Source organism: Trematomus bernacchii, unplaced genomic scaffold (assembly GCF_902827165.1).
Source record: "Trematomus bernacchii unplaced genomic scaffold, fTreBer1.1, whole genome shotgun sequence".
In the NCBI taxonomy this organism is placed as follows: domain Eukaryota; kingdom Metazoa; phylum Chordata; class Actinopteri; order Perciformes; family Nototheniidae; genus Trematomus; species Trematomus bernacchii.
In genome coordinates, this window is record NW_022987632.1 from 42,367 (window position 1) to 63,149 (window position 20,783).

General features: G+C 41.2%; 1 protein-coding gene across 2 annotated transcripts in view; it reads left to right on the forward strand.

Annotated features, from left to right (window-relative positions):
• Nucleotides 1-20,783, forward strand: part of arrdc1a (arrestin domain containing 1a) — a 40,773-nt gene that overhangs the window by 6,649 nt on the left and 13,341 nt on the right. For both annotated transcript variants that reach the window (XM_034133048.1, XM_034133049.1), the window contains exons 4-5: nt 3,033-3,187; nt 4,382-4,564. In XM_034133048.1, coding sequence (XP_033988939.1) covers nt 3,033-3,187; nt 4,382-4,564 — 338 coding nt within the window. The remainder of the gene's footprint in view (nt 1-3,032; nt 3,188-4,381; nt 4,565-20,783) is intronic.

The window sequence follows — 20,783 nt, forward strand, 5'->3', positions numbered from 1 at the left end:
CTCTGGGTAGGATATTCTGCTGATTGGAGTTACAGTTTTTTATTTAGAAGCAATAATGCAGCACAATATTGTCAATACATTCTCTGCAGGCTGTCTCTCGTTCACTGGCAGGACATTGCCGTGGAAACGCTTTGATCTTTGAACACACCTGTCGGTCGTTAACTAAATCCAGTGGTAATCTAAAGATGTTCAGAAACGATTCAGGAATGTGGTGCAAGAATCCAAAAATGTAATAGATAAACAGTTAAAATAGTCAGCTAAAAGTGAGCTAAAATTAATGGATATTCTTTATTGTACCATAACAATACAACTAATGCTATTAATACTTACTCAGCGGAGGTAATGTTAGCATCGGGACGCGCACCCAAGTTTCAGTCACAGTCAACATTTCTCGGAATTTTCTAGTTATAAAATGCTGCTACTGAACATGACTAAACAAAAACTCAACACGGTCCTGTAGTGCGTATACATTTCAGTGCAGTTTGACCTGATAATATAATAGTTTAAATGATGCGTGTAAAGTAAACCTTTGTTTCTACATATCAGACAGGTTTTTGTCCATCAGACTGCATGTGTTTCATAACCTGTCTGATTTAGTTGCCGTGAGGTCGCCGTGTTTCCAAATCTCAGCAAATGCTTTGGTGAAAACATTGTAATCAGAAATTATGTAAAATAATTGACCAATTGTTATAACACCTGGTATTTCCTCTACATGTCTGTACTTGATTTCCTTAAATTACAATTTGAACTGTCCCTCCATTTGAGGTTCATCAACGCTAATGCTAAATGTTGCTTTTAAATGTCACATGAGGACATTGAATGTTACTTTGACATGAAATAATCTCCCTGAAGTGCCTCATCACTTCTAGTAGCAGTTACTGCCTAGATGTTGTGTTAGACTGACTGCTGTAAGTGAGTGTGCCTGATGGCAGCACTTTTCTTGAATACTTTAGAGCATTGGTGTCCAAACTGTGTTCACTGAGGGCCAAATACAGAAAAACATATGCAGTGCTGGGCCCCCCACTAGAGCTGAGGTGTATTGCCTCATAAGTTCAGTTATAAGTTAGCAAAATCAATCAAATGTAGGTAAATGATGCTTGATACTTGAATATGCTTTAAGAGAAAACAGCCTCCATCACAGCTCTCCAGAGGTTTGTTTTTTATTAACTAAGACTTGTTAGAAAATGTTTTAGATTGTAATTGACTGAATTTATTTGAAAAATTGGCTTATTGACACATGAATAATACGGAAGTACAATATAAGACAAGCACACATTTTTGGGGGGCATATTCTATTATACTTTAAGAAATTGCTGCGGGCAATTTAATGGCTTCAGCTGGTCCCAGGGCCATAGTTTGGACACCCCTGCTTTAGAGACACAAATGAGAACGAGTATTGAAAATGTTCTGAAGTAGAGCATTTGAATTGAAGTGGGAGGTGTGTCTCTCATGCCACTGGTTCTCCTCAAGTTTTCCATCTGCCACCACCACTTCCTGTCACCTGACATCTGCAGTGAGTCAGCAGCTTCTGTTCCACTTACTCATCACACTGCAATCTGGAGAGCACTCCCTCATGACATCAGCAGATGTTTGACAACAAAAAGGGAATTTCTCATTGTTATTCTGAGACACTGAGTACTGACCAAATCATTTTTTATAAATGTTTTTTAGATAATGGGACAGTTTAGTTGGATCATGGTAAACCTTTTTGTTTCTTGTGATAGTCCAAATAATACAAACTTGTGACGTCTAAATGTCCTTAGACATTTGAACAACCCTGCCCTCTTTAAGTTTCAGAGTGTTTAACTATAGTGTGAAAGAATGTATCTTTGTTTAGCCTTTGTAAAGAAACTCATGTGCCTGACATCGTTTGGCAGAAGGAACACCACAGAAACTCAAAAGCCACCCAACCGGTCTTTTTACTGTCGGAAAATCAGGGCACTCTCTGGAGGAATGTTTTTTGAAGATTTGTTTTTTAACATTTTCACCTTCATTTGGAAGAGTGGAGTAGAGTTGGTTTAATTTCCATTTTTGTTTGTCCGGTGTTTAACATTTAAACAGAAACACTAGATGGTTTGGTCTGTGTTGACAATAGCCTGAGCGGGAGGGGAGGGGGGGGGGGCATTGGGATATATATTTTTTAAATCCTCTGGAGCAGAGAGGAGCTGTGGATTATTGTTATTGATTAATGCATCAGTGTTTCTTAGGGTCAAAAACACTAAACTCACAACTTAAAATGAAAGCGTTTAGTTTATTTAATAAAAGAGCACATGTTCAATGTGAAAAGTGACAGTAGATATAGATTAGTTGCAATTTGGTGATATATATATATATATATATATATATATATATATATATCTATATATCTATCTATGAATAGAAAAGACAAAAATGACTTGAGTCAAACACTGATCAGGTGAATGTACATATATACAGATATGTAAACCAAGTTAAATATACATACATTTAAATGTGCAAGTACCAGTGCGGTTGTATGTGCATACAGTGCTGATATTATTATTGTTCAGTGCAGATTATTTGGGCTACATTGTTAACCCTTGGTTGTGCAGCCTGTGCTCTACAGAGGAGCGATGAGTCTCTGGCTGAACGAGAAGACATAGAGTAGAGTTTGTCTCAAAGAACACTAGCCCCTAATGTAGAGACAAGACTGGAATTGGGCGGGCAGTCTGAGGATGGACTCCAACCCGGGAGTAAGCAGTATTGTGGCATCATCTGTAGACACTCGTCTGAGAAGTCCAGGCTCTGTTCACATGTCAGGAATATAACTTGATGTTCTGTTTGTTTACATTGCATTGTCATCCTTTAACCTGTGAGTCATTTCTTGCATTAATATGACATGGTCAACATTTGTCGATAATTCCGTTGCACAACTATCAAACTTTCTAGTGAGCAGGGGCTGCTGGAATCCAGTCAAGAAGATAAAAAGGAAACTGCAGACTGTGTAAAAACTGTCAGAACAACTCGCTGTGTAAGTGTGTATTTGCTAAAACATGTTTGTGTTCTTTCCACAGAGTCTGCCCCGACATCTTTTGAAGGAAACTATGGAAGGATCATTTACAGAGTGAGAGCTTTTATCAACACTCCACGCTTCGCCAAGGACTACAACACAGAGAAAGCTTTCTACTTGCTGTGCCTCCTGAACCTGAACAAAGTGCCCGACATATGGGTGAGAAATGATCCGACGTGTGTAAATGTTCAGTCCTCGTCTGCTTAGACCACTACACAAGGCTGATCTACAGGGACAGAAACCGACCCCCATCATTGTTCAATACATCCTCTATATGAAGATGCATGTAAAATGGACAGCCTGTGCTTTGAGGGGTAGTTAGGTGCTCGAGCAATTTACACAACACCATTCATCCCTTCTGTGTCTGCGTCCATAGTGCAGTCTGTCAGAATGCTTGGTCAACCTGGCCACTTAACAATCATTATTTCCCTCCAGATTATGTTTGCTTTTGATGCATTACAAATAATTTCTAATCAAGACTGTACTATTAGATTTGACTTATAAATGTCAAATGGCTTTTAAAAGCAAAATGATCACGTATGTTATTTTGATGTCATTTTCCTCCAATGTGCAGGAGAAGATATGAAAAGATGGCTAATATGAAGTCTACACTTGTTTTCTAAGAGCCGAGCCTTTAGCCAAGTATAGTGAGCCATCAGCTACAGCTGTTGTGATGTGCTAGCTACATTTTCTTTTTTTTCTTCAATTTTTTTTATCTAAACCCTTTCAGTCATAATATTATTATATTTTAATAGTTAAACATTAATAGTAAAATGTTGCCAGACCCCAATGTGTAGGCCATGGATGTATATTGAATCCCCCCGGACCCCCCTGCAGAGGTTCAGTCTGAATGTTTATGTGCTGGGCGCCAGAAAGTAACAGTTTCATTTATTTTCTTATTTTAAATAATTGTATTTTCACTCAAAGTGGGGGTTTGAATACACTACAATCAAAATGTCAACATGACACAACATTTCACTTCTTCCAGAAATACAAATGAATAAATAAAAAATGAACATTCATAAAAATAGGAAACTAAAATAATAAATACATGAATTAAAGAACCACAGTGTTGATAAAATATTATATTTCATCCCCACTTATACTTGAGTGTTTGTACAAAACGAACAAATCTAAAATCTCCCCATTCTCCAACCACTAATTGTCATTTTTAATTTTCTATTAGTGCTGAATAAACAAACTTAATTCAATGAGTAATTTGTGAGCTATTCCAGTTTGGATTGAGCCAGGCCAGCTGTTTCCAACTGCGTCAGGTTTTGTGCTAAGCTATGCTAACCACGTCTGGACTCCAGCCCCGACAGACTGATATCTATCTTGCCCTCCTCCATGCAGGAGCCCAGTTCCTCTGCAGTGACGCAGCAGTTCACCTACATGCTGGTGAAAACAGGGACCGTGGTCCTGAATGCCCAGACGGACCTGAAGGGTTACACACAGGGCCAGATCATCCAGGTGTTGGCCCAGATCCACAACCAGTCCGGGAAATCCACTGGCAACATGGCGGCCAGTCTGATGCAGGTACACTCTTTTATTTACATTTTCCCCAACCATACCAGCTGGTAGTGCTCAGGGTGACATCATAGAGCTTCCTCCAAATCCTAGTAATCCCAATATGGACTATTGATATTTGATTCCTGTTTCATCTTCAGCTTTTCCTGTTGGTGATTTCTTTGTTTAGTTTTTGTAACTTTTTTACCTTTTGGAAAACATGTATTTATAAAACAGAAACAAGCTACCAGGAGATAGAATGATAAAAACCTTACTGATTAATATTCTTATATTATTAATGGATCAAAAGACTACGTTTAATGTGAAAGACCCCCAGATAGAACTAAGGAGAACCAAGGGGCCTAAGCATGTATTAAAGATTTCAATTTTATTTATTTAATCGTTTATTTAGCAGGGACAATGCACATTAATGAACACTTAAAACAATAAAATGTGTCAAGCGTAAATATGCCAGATTTAGCTTTGAGCTCATTTCCATCACATAAAACATTTAAGAAATTGACATTTTACAAACATAGCAAAAACAAATACATGATATGCAAAAAGTGCAAAAGAGCAAGAGCAGCATACACAAGTATTTATCACATGGCAGCACAATATAGCAGCAACGACTTGTAAAGTACCAGAGAAGATACAAGAGCTACATAAAGTGCAAAAGGAGTTACCCCTGTGTTAAAGTGCATTTAGCGGTGATTACACGTCTGTTTGTTTCTCAACCATTCTTTGAGTTGACCTTTGAAGCTATTGAGAGTGGGACAATCCCGTATCTCAGTTGGGAGGCTATTCCACAATGAGCTGCCTTTAATGGAGAGGACATTTTGTCCAAAAGTGGTCGGGCTACGGTGGACTTCACAGTCTCCTCTGGTTCCTGACCTAGTGCAGCGTCCAGTGTGTTTTCTGTGGATGCAGTCCGCAGGCATCACAGGCTCTGCCCTTGCATGGTTCAGGTGCTACCTGACAGACCGCAGCTTCTCAGTTCAGCTAGGTACCTTCTCCTCTGCCAAAGCCCCTCTTACCTGTGGGGTTCCCCAAGGCTCTATTCTGGGCCCCATCCTTTTTCTACTGTACATACTGCCCCGAGGTTCAATTCTCACAAAACACAACATCCCCTTCCATTGTTACATCGATGATGTACAGATCAATCTGCCTCTCAATTCTAATGTCAACTCATTACAGCTATTGATGGACTGCTTGACAGAGATCAAATCCTGGCTGAGCCAACATTTCCTCAACCTCAACGAGAGCAAGACCGAGGTCATCTTTTTTGGACCCCAACCTCCAGGCTCTCTGGTTGATATTCTGAGCTCCCTCAATAAAAACATCCTCCCCTCGGTCATGAACCTTGGAGTGACCTTCACTAGCGCTTTTAAATTTGACAAGCAGGTCAGCACCGTAGTCAAAACCTGCTTTTTTAAAATACGACTAATGGCAGAGACCAAGTCGTTTTTATCTTTTAAAGACCTAGAAAGGGTTATTAACGCCTTTGTAACCACAAGGCTGGATTATTGCAACGCTCTATACGTGGGTATGGACCAGGCATCAATTAGACGCCTGCAGCTAGTGCAGAACGCAGCTGCGCGTCTTCTCACTGGCCACAAAAAGCGTCACCACATCACCCCAATTCTGGCCTCACTGCACTGGCTTCCAATTAGGTTCCGAATTGATTTTAAACTTTTAGTACTTTTTAAAGCACTAAATGGACTGGCTCCGGCCTATATAGCAGAACTCCTCCATCGCTACACCCCAGTCAGAGCATTAAGGTCGGCTGACCAGCTGCTGCTGGTAGTGCCCAAGACCAGGCTCAAAACCCGAGGTCACCGAGCCTTCGCAGCAGCTGGCCCTAGGCCCCTCCATGTGAGGTTGGCCCAGACCCTAGAGGTTTTTAAATCAACACTAAAAACTCACTTCTTCTCCATGGCCTTCTAGTCAGAGCGGAGCATGACTCATGACATTTCCCTGTGTTTGATTTTTATATTTGCTGTTGTAATTTATTGTCTTCTGTTTGCGATTGTAGTAATGTGTTATTTATTATTTGCATGTACAGCACTCGACCAAAAATCGTTTTTAAAATGTGCTATATAAATAAAACCCGATTTGATTTGATAAGGGAGGGGGGGCCAGTCCATGTAAACATTTATAGACAAAGCACATACTTTTAAAAGACTTAAAATTGTCAAAACTCAAGAAATTGTGTTTTTCAAGGATGGTACAGTGGTGGTATGAATATGGCTTTCTGTCAAACACCTTGATAGCTCTTTTGTACAGCTGTTCTATTGGTTTCAGGTTTGTGGCACAAGCAAACGACCAGTTTGTAAAACAGTATTCAATGTGGGATAGAATCATAGAATGGAGGTATGACTTTGCAGCCTTGACAGTTAAGAAAGGTCTAATTTAGTTGGAATGCTGATACAGCATTCCAACTATATGTTATTCTACGGACAAAATGTTTATTATTCCGCCGGAATTTTGCACCTCTTCTCCTCCTGCATTCATCATCGCAGAAACTCCGTTCAAACATCAAAACGTTCAGCTCGGTCGGGAATCGATGGCTATTATTTGTATTATTCATAACTTTCATAATTCCAGAGATACATCCCATAATACATCACATTTTTAACCATTGAAGTCAATGGAGAAAATCTTCGGACTTGAACAATCTTCATGTGACTTCAACTGCTAACTGTTCATTCATACTTTCACTCAGAAACCTCATTCCAACTTTAAAATGTTACACATCTTTCTGACATTATTCGTGTAACACAACTTTTAAATCTGATTCTTACTTTTAGAGATATTAAACATTGTTCAGACCTTGGTAAAGAGGCTTTCTTCAGATTTGAACATTAACTAGAGTGCGTGATGTCACAGCTAGAGGGTAGGAAATCTTGAAATTTGCCTTCATATTCCATAATTCCCAAACCCTACATTCCTGAGACATAATTTTTCATGACAAATGTGGGAAAACATCTCGTAGCTTGAAAAATGACAAATAATTAAGCAAAAATAATAAAAGAAGTAATAAAAAACAAAATACCTCTTGAGGACCTGCCGAAAGTGCCGATGCTCCATGGCGAAGGCTCCGGTAGAAATTGCCGGGATTTGCATTTTTACCCCCTTAATGTCTGACCAATGGTTGAACAGCATTTCCGTGCACATGACTTGTGTTTAAAGTAGGGCTGTCAGTCGATTAAAATATTTAATCGCATGATTGTCCATAGTTAATCGCAAATTAATCGCACATTTTTTATCTGTTCTAAATGTACCTTAGAGGGATATTTTTCAAGTTTTTAATACTCTTATCAACATATGAGAGGACAAATATGCTTTATATGTTTGTTTATCATTTGAACAATGACAAATATTCTCATGAATATTAAACAAACAACCTCTGAACAATACAAATATTCGCCTCAATTCAACCTGGAACCGTGTGTGTGTGTGTGTGTGTGTGTGTGTGTGTGTGTGTGTGTGTGTGTGTGTGTGTGTGTGTGTGTGTGTGTGTGTGTGTGTGTGTGTGTGTGTGTGTGTGTGTGTGTGTGTGTGTGTGTGTGTGTGTGTGTGTGTGTGTGTGTGTGTGTGTGTTGTGTGTGTGTGTGTGTGTGGTGTGTGGTGTGTGTGTGTGTGTGTGTGTGTGTGTGTGTGTGTGTGTGTGTGTGTGTGTGTGTGTGGGTGTGTGTGTGTGTGTGTGTGTGTGTGTGTGTGTGTGTGTGTGTGTGTGTGTGTGTGTGTGTGGGTGTGTGTGTGTGTGTGGTGTGTGTGTGTGTGTGTGTGTGTGTGTGTGTGTGTGTGTGTGTGTGTGGTGTGTGTGTGTGTGTGTGTGTGTGTGTGTGTGTGTGTGTGTGTGTGTGTGTGTGTGTGTGTGTGTGTGTGTGTGGACTTTTCGTACAATGTCCCACTGTCTGGCTACCTGCATAAAGTCAAGTGCTCGGCACAGTTGTCAGCGAAATGTCGTTCCTCTGTTTTCATTGAAAACAGCTCCTTATATCCGTTAGCGCAGCTAGCTAGCACCAGATGCTAACAACAAGTAAGGTCTGCCGGTGAGCGTGGAAGTGTGGTCTGCCACAAGCGGGCGGCAGGAGCGGGGCTGTCGGCATCAGCTTGTAGATGGTATTTTAAACTGCGATCTGAAACTACGGGGCGGCCGAGGACAAAAAATACACATGCGTTAATCGCGTTAAAATAATTTGTGGCGTTAATTTTTTTTGCGTTATTAACGCGTTAACTTGACAGCCCTAGTTTAAAGTTTATAGTCCGTTTGAGTTTTGCCCGTGTGAACGCAAACCGAACCTTCTGAAAAATGAAACAATGTAATAAACTGTGGTCTGGTGCGCACCAGAGAAGCGGACTATTAGGTGTGAATGCACCCTAATAGTATTTGATACTTTCTTAATGTGTTTCTTTAAAAGTCAAGTTCGAGTCCAGTATGACTCCTAGATACTTGAACTGGGAGACTAGTTCTATTTCTGCTCCGTTTAAAAACATGTTGGATCCTTCGATTTTGACTGGTCGTTTACTGAACATCATGCATACTGTTTTTTTTACATTTAACTGTAAGCAAATGTTGTTCAGCCAGTGTTGAACCTCGTCCAAAGCATTTGAGAGACAGGATGAGATTATTTCAGTCTTTTTCCCGTGTATATCAAATCAAATCAAAGTTAAGTTTATTTATAAAGCACATTTAAAAGCGATTTTTGGTCGGGCCAAAGTGCTGTACATGTAATAAATACTACAATCACATAAAAACACATTACTACAATCACAATAAAAGACAATAAATTACAACAGATATATAAAAAAACACAGGGAAAAGTCAGGAGTCGTGCTCCGCTCTGACTAAAAGGCCAGGGAGAAGAAGTGTGTTTTAAGAGTAGATTTAAAAACCCCTAGGGTCTGGGCCGACCCACATGGAGGGACAGAGTGTTCCAGAGCCTAGGGCCAGCTGCTGCGAAGGCCCTCGGGTGTATAAAGATGACCTCATCATCGGCATACATTTGCACATTCAACGCAGGACTTACATTACGCAAGTCATTAATGTACAGTGAAAAAAGTAACGGTCCAAGAATGGAACCTTGTGGAACCCCAACAGGGTTGACAAGGTAGGGGGATTTGGCACCGTTGACCAAAACACACTTTTTTCTGTTCGATAAGTAAGACTTTAACCAATGTATTGAATCTTGTAAGGAGCACTTGGTGGTCAACAGTGTCAAATGCCTTCCTGAGATCAAGGAAGACAGCACCTACATATGGGCTTGTGTCCATCATACATTTAACCTTTTCCACAAAGACACAGTTACGCAGCGTCCATGCGGCGGCGTGCGTTGAAGCTTGCCGGCGGGCGTGTCTGAAGCTCGACCAACAACCAATCACATGAATCTCCCGCCCCGGACACACAAGCACGCAGTTTGATTGGCTAGAGCTTGTACTGGCATATTATTTGATTGGCTGACGCTTCCGTTGAAGCTTCAAAAGTTGAACATTGCTCAACTTTTGAAGCGAGCAAAGCGAAGCAACGCTCCCACAATGCAGTTCGGCAAAGTGTGACGTCACCCCATTCAAAGTGAATGGGCAGAAGTGTTGAAGCTTCAACGCACGCCGCCGTGTGGACGGGCCGTTAGCTGTCTCATTGGAGTGGTGAGCACGAAAACCAAACTGCATTGGGTGGAGTGGAGCCAGACCCGGCGTCATGGGCAGGCCCCATGGGGCCGGGTCCGCCCATCCAGGATTTGGGCCCGCCCATCCAGGATTTGGGCCCGCTGTTTTAATTCAGGGCAATACAACATTTTAATTGTTTTATTATTATGTTTATTGTTGTTATTTGTAGGGCTTTGTCCTAATATTTATTTTTGTTTTAAACTATGTTGAAAGATTAGTTTAATATCATTTTTGTATTTTGCTATGAAATTCTGAATGAAAGGCTGCGCGAGAGACTGGTTTTTCGCTGGGTTGAGTCGTGTGGGTTTTTGAGTGAGATGCGGCACAGCGGCCTGTCAGTTTACTCTTGCTAGCTTAGTTTGGCTATTATCATTTATATTTATCTGCAACAATGGATATCAGGAAGTGGTTCATGAAAGGAATATGGCAACTCAGCGCCAGATGCAGCCACATTAGAAGAAATCAGTTATGTTACCAACGAGCTCTCAAGCCGGCTCTCTCACAAAATCCTGCTCTGTGCGCAAGCAGACCGCTGCACACGCTCTCTGCCTGCCTCGCTCAATCTCTCTGCCTGCCTCGCTCAATCTCTCTCTCTCCCTTTCTCTCCATCGCTCAACCTCACTCCACCTCTCCACCCTGTGTGCGCTCCTCAAGTTTGCCTGTGCTTGCCCAAGTTGGCACAGGTCCCATTGCTCTTAAAACTCATTTCCCTGCTTCTCGTGGTTTCCTTGCGTCTCTCCATGCTTCCCTGGTGGGAGGGACTAGTCGCAGAGAAACGACGCAAGTGAGGGACGCAAGGAATCCATTTAACCGAAGTGAAACGCACCTGAATAGTCTATTTAGCTTAGGAACCTTCCTAACGGAGTGAAATGACCCGGAAGTCCCTCAGTGGCAGCCATGATAAGTGCCGTTCGAATTCTCTAGATCAGGGGTCACCAACCTTTTTGTCACCGAGGGCTACTTCAAGGGTACTGAGTAATACGAAGGGCTACTTGTTTGATACAAACTTCCTGTATAACATAATTGCACATTTCACCTTTAATGATAATATTATTATTAATAATAATCAGAATAAATATTAATTTACTGTATGTGAAGGACTGTCTGATCACATGTTAATGTTAATTATTCCTCGAAATAATTATTAACAATGATTTACCATGGTAGGAAATATAGATATATTTAAACATACAATATTATTTATTTATTATAATCATAATATATAATATTATTATGTAAAGTTTAAAAAAGAACATCAACTCAATCAGATCATATTTTTTATTAATCACTAAATCTGTAGAATTTTTAACAAAACAGCACATTTTTTACACTTTTTGATCAAATTATTTTTCACATTTTTGGACAACTTTTGAGTTTACCGTTGCCATGGTGTTTCACTGAAAACATCCGTTATCTCTTTCTTTGCCTTCTACTGTATTAGTGGGAAGTCTGGCATTGCATGCTGTCCACTAGTGTACTGTAATCTGGGGTATAATTTGACACTGCAACTCTGAGTAAATCTTGTAGATTTGCATCAGTAAGGCGTGTTCTGTGTTTGTTCTTGATGAAGTTCATGTCTGAAAAGGCTGACTCACAAAGATAGGTTGAACCAAAAAGGCAGGCAACTTTCATATCTGCTGTGCATACACCTTTGTACTTTTCTGTGTCCACAAGGCACCAAAAGTTTGGTGCATCCTGATGGGATTTGAGGTGGAGGTCATTTTGCAACATTAGGATTTCAATCTCCACCTGTCCAGCAAGTTGAAGGTTGCACTTAGTTGCTCAGTAATGCATGTCAGGTCCACTTGCATGAAAGGATTTGAACACATGGCTCAAGTTGACCAAAGTCACAAAACCTGTTTTCAAACTCTTGACCAAGTCTGTTTATGACTTGAGAGTACTTTTTCTGCAGCTTTGTCGAAAGCCCCAGATGCAGAAGCATTGTCATGCAGCACTGACTGCACAGAGGGAAAGTGCAACACTTTCTTTCAACAACGAGAAAGTTCAATAACCCACTTTAGCTGAAATGACTGGAGAGAGGCGAGCTCTTCTTGGGAGGCCGTTGCATTTATTTAGTTGTTCTTCTGTTTCACAAAATACATCACAGACCTCTGTTTTTCTGCTGCCTCGTTTCACTTCCAGAAACATACACACGCTCGCTCACTCTCGCTCTACCATCCACACATGCACACGCCACACCCCTCTCTCTCTCTCTTAAAGGGACAGCGATCTCATCTCACTCTGCATGACCCTAATATCATAACGTGTGTTCTGGAGAATCACAGAGTCCTTATTATTATGCCGTTTAAACCAATTATTTAAATGTGTTTGTTATGTAAGTTGTGCTGACAGGTCCACACACTGCTTCTCCCCCCCGTTGATAATTCTCGATCGTTGGCACACTGATAACAATTTATTTTTTAATGGCATATCGTATCAAAAAGGTTGCCGACCCCTGGGATAGACGTTAGGAGCTGATTTTTGGATTATCCGACGTTACTGTTGGTTTCTAACGGATTAGCGTGTTGCTCCGACGATCTCTCTTGCTGCACACACACACGCTCCCCTCTCCTGCTCCGTCTAAATCAGTGCTTCTCAAAGTGTGGTCCGTGAGCGCCCCCTAGTGGTCCTTGAGTATATTGGTAAAATTTCACATTTGAAATAAATAAATACATTTAAGTTTTCCACACTCTCGCGGGAATATCTCCACAAAGGAGCGAGTGTTTTTATTTTTATTTCAAGAAGCATATGAAACAAACAATGGATGTCTTTTATGAACATTTATTCATGCCGGAAGTAGATTTAGATGCGTTAGGAGTTAGATAGAGATTATTATCTAATATATGCATCCAATGAAGCATTGCATGAAGTCTGTTGATGATCAGAGGCTGTTGTTGGGGCTGCAAAAACTTTTTTCTATTTTTGTTTTGTAGGCAGACCATGCAGGCCAGCCTGATGGTCACCAAGGTTCATGTTTTACTAGCATTTTTATAAAAAAAGCCCAGACGAGCCTAACGTGAAAAAAGGGCTTGGACCTCAGAGAGTTAAACTTGGGCTTGCGACCATAGTTTTACTGTATTTTGTTTTGAAAATCCACAGCGGAGGTTTGTGTCGTACTACATGCGGTGTATTTTGCATACCTCTCAGTAGCCAAAGATCTGTGAGTCTGTTGTCTCGGACATAAACTCCGTAATAAATGTAGTCTACATTTCATAAGCATTGAGCATTTTAAATCGCATTTGAACGAAATGCTTGTAACATCTTGGTGAATACAAGATCTTTGATTACAGAGATCACGTTGATGACGTAATGCATGTGTGCATGTTACGTGCCAGTTGAATAAAGATGGACACTCGGAATGAGAGAAGAAGTCCGCTTCATCTGTTTATGTAGACACTTATATGTCCATAGAACAGAATATTACATGGTGTCAGAGTTAGTTCATTTATCATCGACCTGACGACGGGAGATGGAGAACACAGGCGTTCCAACACCACGAATGGACTGGGACTCGTCTAATCTGCCGGACGCATGGAGAAAGTTTCGGCAGCATGTGCAGCTAATGTTTTCAGGCCCTCTACATGCTAAAGACGAGGAGGAAAAATGTAGCTATCTACTCCTATGGATTGGGGTAAAGGGCAGATATGTCTTTTACACATGGACTCTCACAGAAGACCAAAGTAAGGTACTAAAAACGTACTATGGCGGTTTTTAAGCTTATGTAACTCCAAAAGCAAATCCCATATTTGCGCACTATACATTTCATGAAAAAGACACTGACTGAAACTAAAGAGAACTATGCTCAGATCGAAAAGGAGCTATACGCAGTGCTCTTTGGATGTAGGCGGTTTCACCAATACCTGTACGGACGACAGGTGATCGTCGAGTCAGATCATAAGCCACTTGAGTCAATCATGCGTAAACCCTTAGCAGCTGCACCACCGCGTCTGCAACGCATGATACTGCAGCTACAGAGATATGACATCACTATCGAGCACAAACCAGGAAAACATATCCCCGTCGCAGACACTCTGTCCAGAAAGCCACTTGAGTGTTACGACCACTCCACTCCATGAGGGCATGGACTACCAAATACACACTGTGATCAGCAACGCTCCGGTAAGAGACCGCAAAATGGCAGAGATCAGAGCCGCTACAGCCAAAGATGAGCAGCTCTCAGTGCTGAGAGGTGATCCAAGCAGGATGGCCCGAGAAAAACAAAAAATTGTCCACCTGCAGTCTCAGAGTATTGGAATCATAGGGATGAGATATCAGAGACAGATGGCATCCTACTGAAAGGAGAGAAAATCATCGTACCGCACTCACTCAGGGCTGAAATGCTTTCACGCATTCACACAGGACACTTAGGGATGGAAAAGTGCAAACAACGTGCAAGAGATGTGCTGTTCTGGCCAAGGATGGGTAAGAAGATGGAGACACTAGTAGGGACCTGCAGCACCTGCCTTGAGCGACGCAGCTCACTCCCAAAAGAGCCTATGATGTCACACCCAATCCAAGAACAACCTTGGCAGGTAATAGGCTGTTCACATGGAACAGTACTGACTATGTAGTTGTAGTTGACTATTATAGTAGGTTCTTTGAGGTAGAAAGAATCACCAGTCTCACCTCCTCAGTAGTCATCCAAAAGCTGAAGGCCATGTTCGCTCGATTTGGAATCAGGTTTTATTTATATAGCACATTTAAAAGCGATTTTTGGTCGAGCCAAAGTGCTGTACATGTAATAAAAACACATTACTATAATTACAATAAACGACAATAAATTACAACAGATATATCTTAAAAACAAAATAAAAAGGTATTTTGTTGCTCCACCTGGCGCGCCGACACCTCCACCTGGCGCACTGCCGAGTCAGCATGGCGCGGCATCACCATGAGCAGCTGGTCGTCCGATTCCTGGGCCTTGTGTGAATGCAGCAGCCGTTCGTCGTGCATCTCCTTGGCACGCAGGTCCTCATTCTCCTTGCTGACCATGGCACGGCAGTCCATCGCCATGATGGTGTCAAGGAAGCTGTCATCCCGTGCCCGCTTTCCTAAGGAGAAATAAGCAAGATACAAGATCAGTTTAATCGCCTAGTAGGTTGTCAACAGAGACAACATTGGACAGGGTGCAGACAGGGACAGTGTACAAAATGCAGGTGTAAAGTAGAAGATAAGATAGCATCAAATAGCTGACGCTCAAAGTGCCCTTATTTTTTTTTTTTTAGAGTGCTTAATGCACGCTTGAACTTTGTCCAAAAATGATACGTTTTCTTACCGGAAGTCATGTGACCTCTAGCCCGGATGTTTATGAGAGAGTGAAAAGGGCGCTAAAAGTGTAAACGATGTATTTTCACGGTGTTTCATAATTGTACCAAGAAGGAAATAAACGTGATTAGTGGACATCAGTTCGATGCATAACGTTCTTTCACGACCAGAGTAGTTACAGTGTGTTTGTACGTACTTTTGCGTTTGGATGGTTGAAAAGGAGACGAGAAAGTGCTGCTGTTGTGATCCGGAGGGGAAAGCTCACTTGTTTCCAATCCAGAGAGTTGTCCTGCCTCGCCTGAAACACACGATTAGTGCCATGAGTTAGTGAAGCAAATTACAGAAAACATTACACACTTATTCACAAGTCAAAAACGTTTTCATAGCGGCCGAGAATGATATTATTAGCCATGCTAGGCTGAACTGGCTAGCAGTGTTAGCCAGTTCTGGCTAGCTCGATCTACTGAGCAAATAAAAGTACATCTGAGACCAGTATTGTGCAGATTAAAACAGTGCAGTGCATGTAGTTTATTTTACCTTCGTAGTCGTCGTCGTTGGACAATTCACAGGGCACTGAATCCGCCGTTTCACCACAAGTGCCGGAGAATGAGGGTCTGTGGCCGAGCAGAGCATCCAATTGATCATACTATTTACGGGTCTTCCGGCCGTTACCACTCTTGTTATTATGGTCTTTTATTTGTTTGTAGTCCTGCTTTAGTTTCTTTATTTTGTCCCGGCATGAGTGTGCGCTGTGGAAGATTCCCATGTCGGCTAACTTTACCGAACAACGCTGATACATTTTGCAGTTGGAAACTGCCTTCAATAGAAGCTGCTGGATCCCATCCTCCGAGTAAATCGCCAGACGTGCCGATACATCCTCATCACTCCACCGCTCCGATGATTTTGGTATTCTTATTGTTGCCATAATAACTGCTTTCACAAAAGTACTCTCGGTGTGTGCGCTGGGCTAATACAGCAAATACAATGGCCGCTCCAAAAAACAAATTCAGAGTTAAATGGGGCGTGGTTTGCATTCCGCACAGCCAATCAGACGTGTGAACTTTTTTCTCCCACGAAAGTCCCTGCTCTCTAGCAGGGACTGAAAACGGGGTAAAAATGGTTCTGATGAACTAATTTAGTTCAGGGGGCTTTTTGGTGTGAACGCAAATATATCGTAGTTCTGATGAACCATTGTGGGAAAAGTACTCCGGTGTGAACGCGACTATAGACATGTTGAGGGCTGGACCATTAACCGTTATCTGAAGTCTGCTGCTGTTTTGACCCTTTTCATAGGCGTTACCACAACATCGTGTTTTATGGCGAGGGATACGTTTCCATGGCAACAGCCTATGGTGAGATCTCAGATTTGGCGTAGAGCTGTTGAGGCATGGACCGGTGATATACAAGCGAAGTTTGGGGGACGATCGGACCATGTCCATTGGAGTTACAGCGACATCGTGTTTAATGGCGAGGGATGCGTTTCCATGGAAACGGCATATGATGACACCCCATAATTGACGTAGAGCTGTTGAGGGCATCACCATTAACCATTATCTGAAGTCTGCTGCTCGGAGCATGTCAGTTGGAGTTATGACATCATCGTGTTCCATGACACAGGTGTTTATATTTGAGCTAACGACGACAGCTGTGTGTGTGTCCAGAGATCAAAGGTTTCCATGGTGATGTGCAGTAATCAGTCAGAGGAGAGTTGTTCTGAATGAGAGATAAACCTCTTGCATTTCTAACTTTTGTTGAAAAAATAATAATACAAACCTCCAGTCTGTCTGTGGGCGTGTCTGCTCTGACTAGATGATGTCACTCAGGTGTGTGGGCCCAATCTGCCCAGCAACACCATCGTTACCAACTGCAGCACTGAGTGCCATTAAGAATGCATTGAGGATTATATCTGACAATTTTGCCACCTGTTCAAAAACTATGGCTCCTATAAATAAATGACCAGAAAGTGAGCATCAGGGAACCCCAATGAACTGATATATGTTGTTTTTTTGGGTTTTGTGTGTCAAATGTGAAGATGGGAGCAGTTTGTCTAAAGTTGACTTCTCTCTGTTCTGAAGAAAGTTCCGGTCAAATTTAACATGGGAGTCTATTTGAAGCTAGGTGGACTTTTTGTCACCAGAACGGTGGGTCCGTTTGATATGATGAAGGCAATTGAGCAGGCCAGACTAATTATGCTCCTGAAATCTTGTGTATATTTTGGCTCCGAGAGCAATTTTAAAATATTTTTTCCGAATATTTTTAAGACTCTCTACACTCTAATGCTGCGTTCACATCCGATCACGTGATCGGGGATCGGAGCCGATCACGTGATTTTCAAAAGATCGGAATCGGGAGAAAAAAATCGGGATTTTTTTTTTTTTTTTTTTTTTAAATTTTTTATAAAATATATTTTTTTAATTTAATGTTACAAAACAAAAATGACCATGTTCATGTCTTAAAGTCATCCTGAGGCCTTAGTTTTGGTTTAAAATTACACAACATCATGTATGTGTTGCTTCTTTTGGGCTTGTTTTCATAGACCTGGTTGCTTATTTCTCTCAAATCTGGCAACAGAGTGGGCAGGGCGCGGCGCAGTAAGCTAACAAGAGGCTACGTTCAGCTGGTGCCTCAGGAGTCGGGACAGAGAAAATGTCAGGAGTTTGGAAGTATTATAAAATTGAAAGCGAAGGCAGTGTAACAGCCAGATGCAATGTTTGCAAGGCGGAGGTTCCGCGTGGTGGAAAGAACAGAGCTACGTTCAACACGACCAATCTAATACGAACACCAACAACAACACGACGAGTACACAGCGGCCACTCAGGTAACGGCACTGAAACAACCGACACTTTCAGAGACTTTTAAAAGGAAAGAGAAACTGCCCCATAACAGTGAAAAGGCCAAAAGAATAACAGCCAAGATAGCTGAATTCATCGCGTTGGATGACCAGCCGTTATCTGTTACCTTTTTTTTCTCTTAATGCATTGCATAAAGATCGGATCGGGAAAAATCGTTATCGGCAGATTGTCAAAATCAAATGATCGGAATCGGATCGGGAGCAAAAAAAGGTGATCGGGACATCCCTAGTTATGAGTGTGGAATGAGCATATACAACGTTAGCTTAGCCTGGTCGACCCGATCTTCATTCAGAAAACAAGCATTTTAAAAGGTGTTTTGCCTGCCGTCTTGTCTGCAGACTTGTCAAAGCATGAATTCATGGTTGTTACTAACCGGTATCAGTATGTTGTTACTTCGGCATCATTTAGAAACGTATATTACAATTTAATCACGGTAAAATATGTTCATTTGTTGTAGTTGTAGCTCCCGAGCCAGCGCGTCTTGTTTGAATGATGCGAGTAAACACAGCTGGCAGCCGTGGTGAAACTCCAGCGTTTAGAGCGATGCGATAGGAGCGATTAGAGCGAAGCGAATAGTCGCATCGCGTCCGGTGTGAACGCAGCATAAGTGATGATGTCACTCACTCTAGCCCTGAAGAGTCCCTCCCATAGACAACCATTATAAAATATAAAACAGCCTGAAATTGTACCAAAACTTAAACGTTGATAAGTCAAAAACCGTAAAAGATATGAAGAATCTGAATAACAAGTTTTATAGTTGAAGGTCTTGTGATCATTTTAAAGTTGGAATGAAGTCTCAAGCTGAAAGTATGTGGAAGGAGAAGCATTTGGCGTAATGTGTAGGAAAAGAGGATTTGAAGAGTCGTCCCATTGACTTCCATGTTAAAAAAAGAGTTTAAAAAGCTGAATATTTCAAAAAGTATAAAATATTTTTAAAAAGTTGAAGGTTTCCCATCGATTCCTGAAAAGGCTGAATAGTTTAATATTTGAATGGTTTCTGTAGCTTAAAGTAGGCTGAAGTTATGGAGAGCCAAAGTATTGGCTGAAATAATGGGAACGAGAAAATGCATTTCTTGCAGAAAATGCGTGCGAATGCTGTAAACTGTGAACATTTGTGGCTGAATTTAGCTGAAAATGCAGAAAAAGCTGAATATGTTATTAGCTGAATGGTAGCTGCTTTTAACTACAGAGACCAAGTCAGTGTGTTGCTGAACTTAGCAGAGAAATGCAGAAAAGTTAAATGATTTTAATCAAATTGTTACAGCTCAAATGCATTGCAATGACTTCCATGTTAAAAAAAGACTTTAAAAAGCTGAATATTTTAAAAAGTATAACATATTTTTGAAAAAGTTGAAAGTTTCCCATCATGTGCTGAAAAGGCTGAATAGTTTGATATTTGAATGGTTCCTGCAGCTGGAATTAGGCTGAAGGAGTTAAATAAAGATATTACATGCAAGTCTGTCTGTCTGTCTGTGGGCATGTCTGCTCTGATTAGATGCTGCTTGTAGCTACAAAAACCAAGTATGTGTGTTGCTGAACTTAGCGGAGAAATGCAGAAAAGTGAAATGATTTGAATCAAAATTGTTACAGCTCAAATGCATTGCAGAGTAGGAAAAATAGTGAAGAAGCTTAATATTTAAAAGAAAAGGTTTAAAAAAGGTATAAACAACAACATTGTCCTGAAATAGCTGAATAAGTTAATAGTTGAATGGTTTCTGCAGCTGAAATTAGGCTGAAGGAGTTAAATATCAGATGTAAGTAGTATGAAGTCTCCATCAGACAGAAAATAATAGGCTGAGACAGTCTGTTAAAGTCCAATCTGTCAGTGTTGTTTCTGTTCCTGAGCACCTACTCATAACACCCAATCATAACACCTGTGTGTGTGTCCAGAGATCAAAGGTTTCCATGGTGTCTGTTCTGATTAGATGATGTCACTCAGGTGTGTGTGTGTGTGTGTGTGGCTACAATCTGCCCATCAACACCATGACAACCAACTGCAGCACTGAGTCCCATAAGAATGCATTGAGGAGTATATCTGACAATTTTGCCACCTGTTCAAAAACCATGGCTCCTATACAAAAATGACCAGACCGTGAGCATCAGGGAACCCCAATGAACTGATATATGTTTTTTATTTGGGTTTTGTGTGTCAAATGTGAAGATGGGAGCAGTTTGTCTAAAGTTGACTTCTCTCTGTTCTGAAGAAAGTTCCGGTCAAATTTAACATGGGAGTCTATTGGGAGCTAGGTGGACTTTTTGTCACTCTGATCACTATTGGGCCAGAACGGTGTGTCCGTTTGATATGATGAAGGCAATTGAGCAGGCCAGACTAATAATGCCCTTGAAATCTTTTGAAATTATTTGAATAGATTGTATATTTTGGCTCTGAGAGCAGTTTTAAAATATTTTTTCCGAAGATTTTTAAGACCCTCTACACTCTAAGTGATGATGTCACGCAC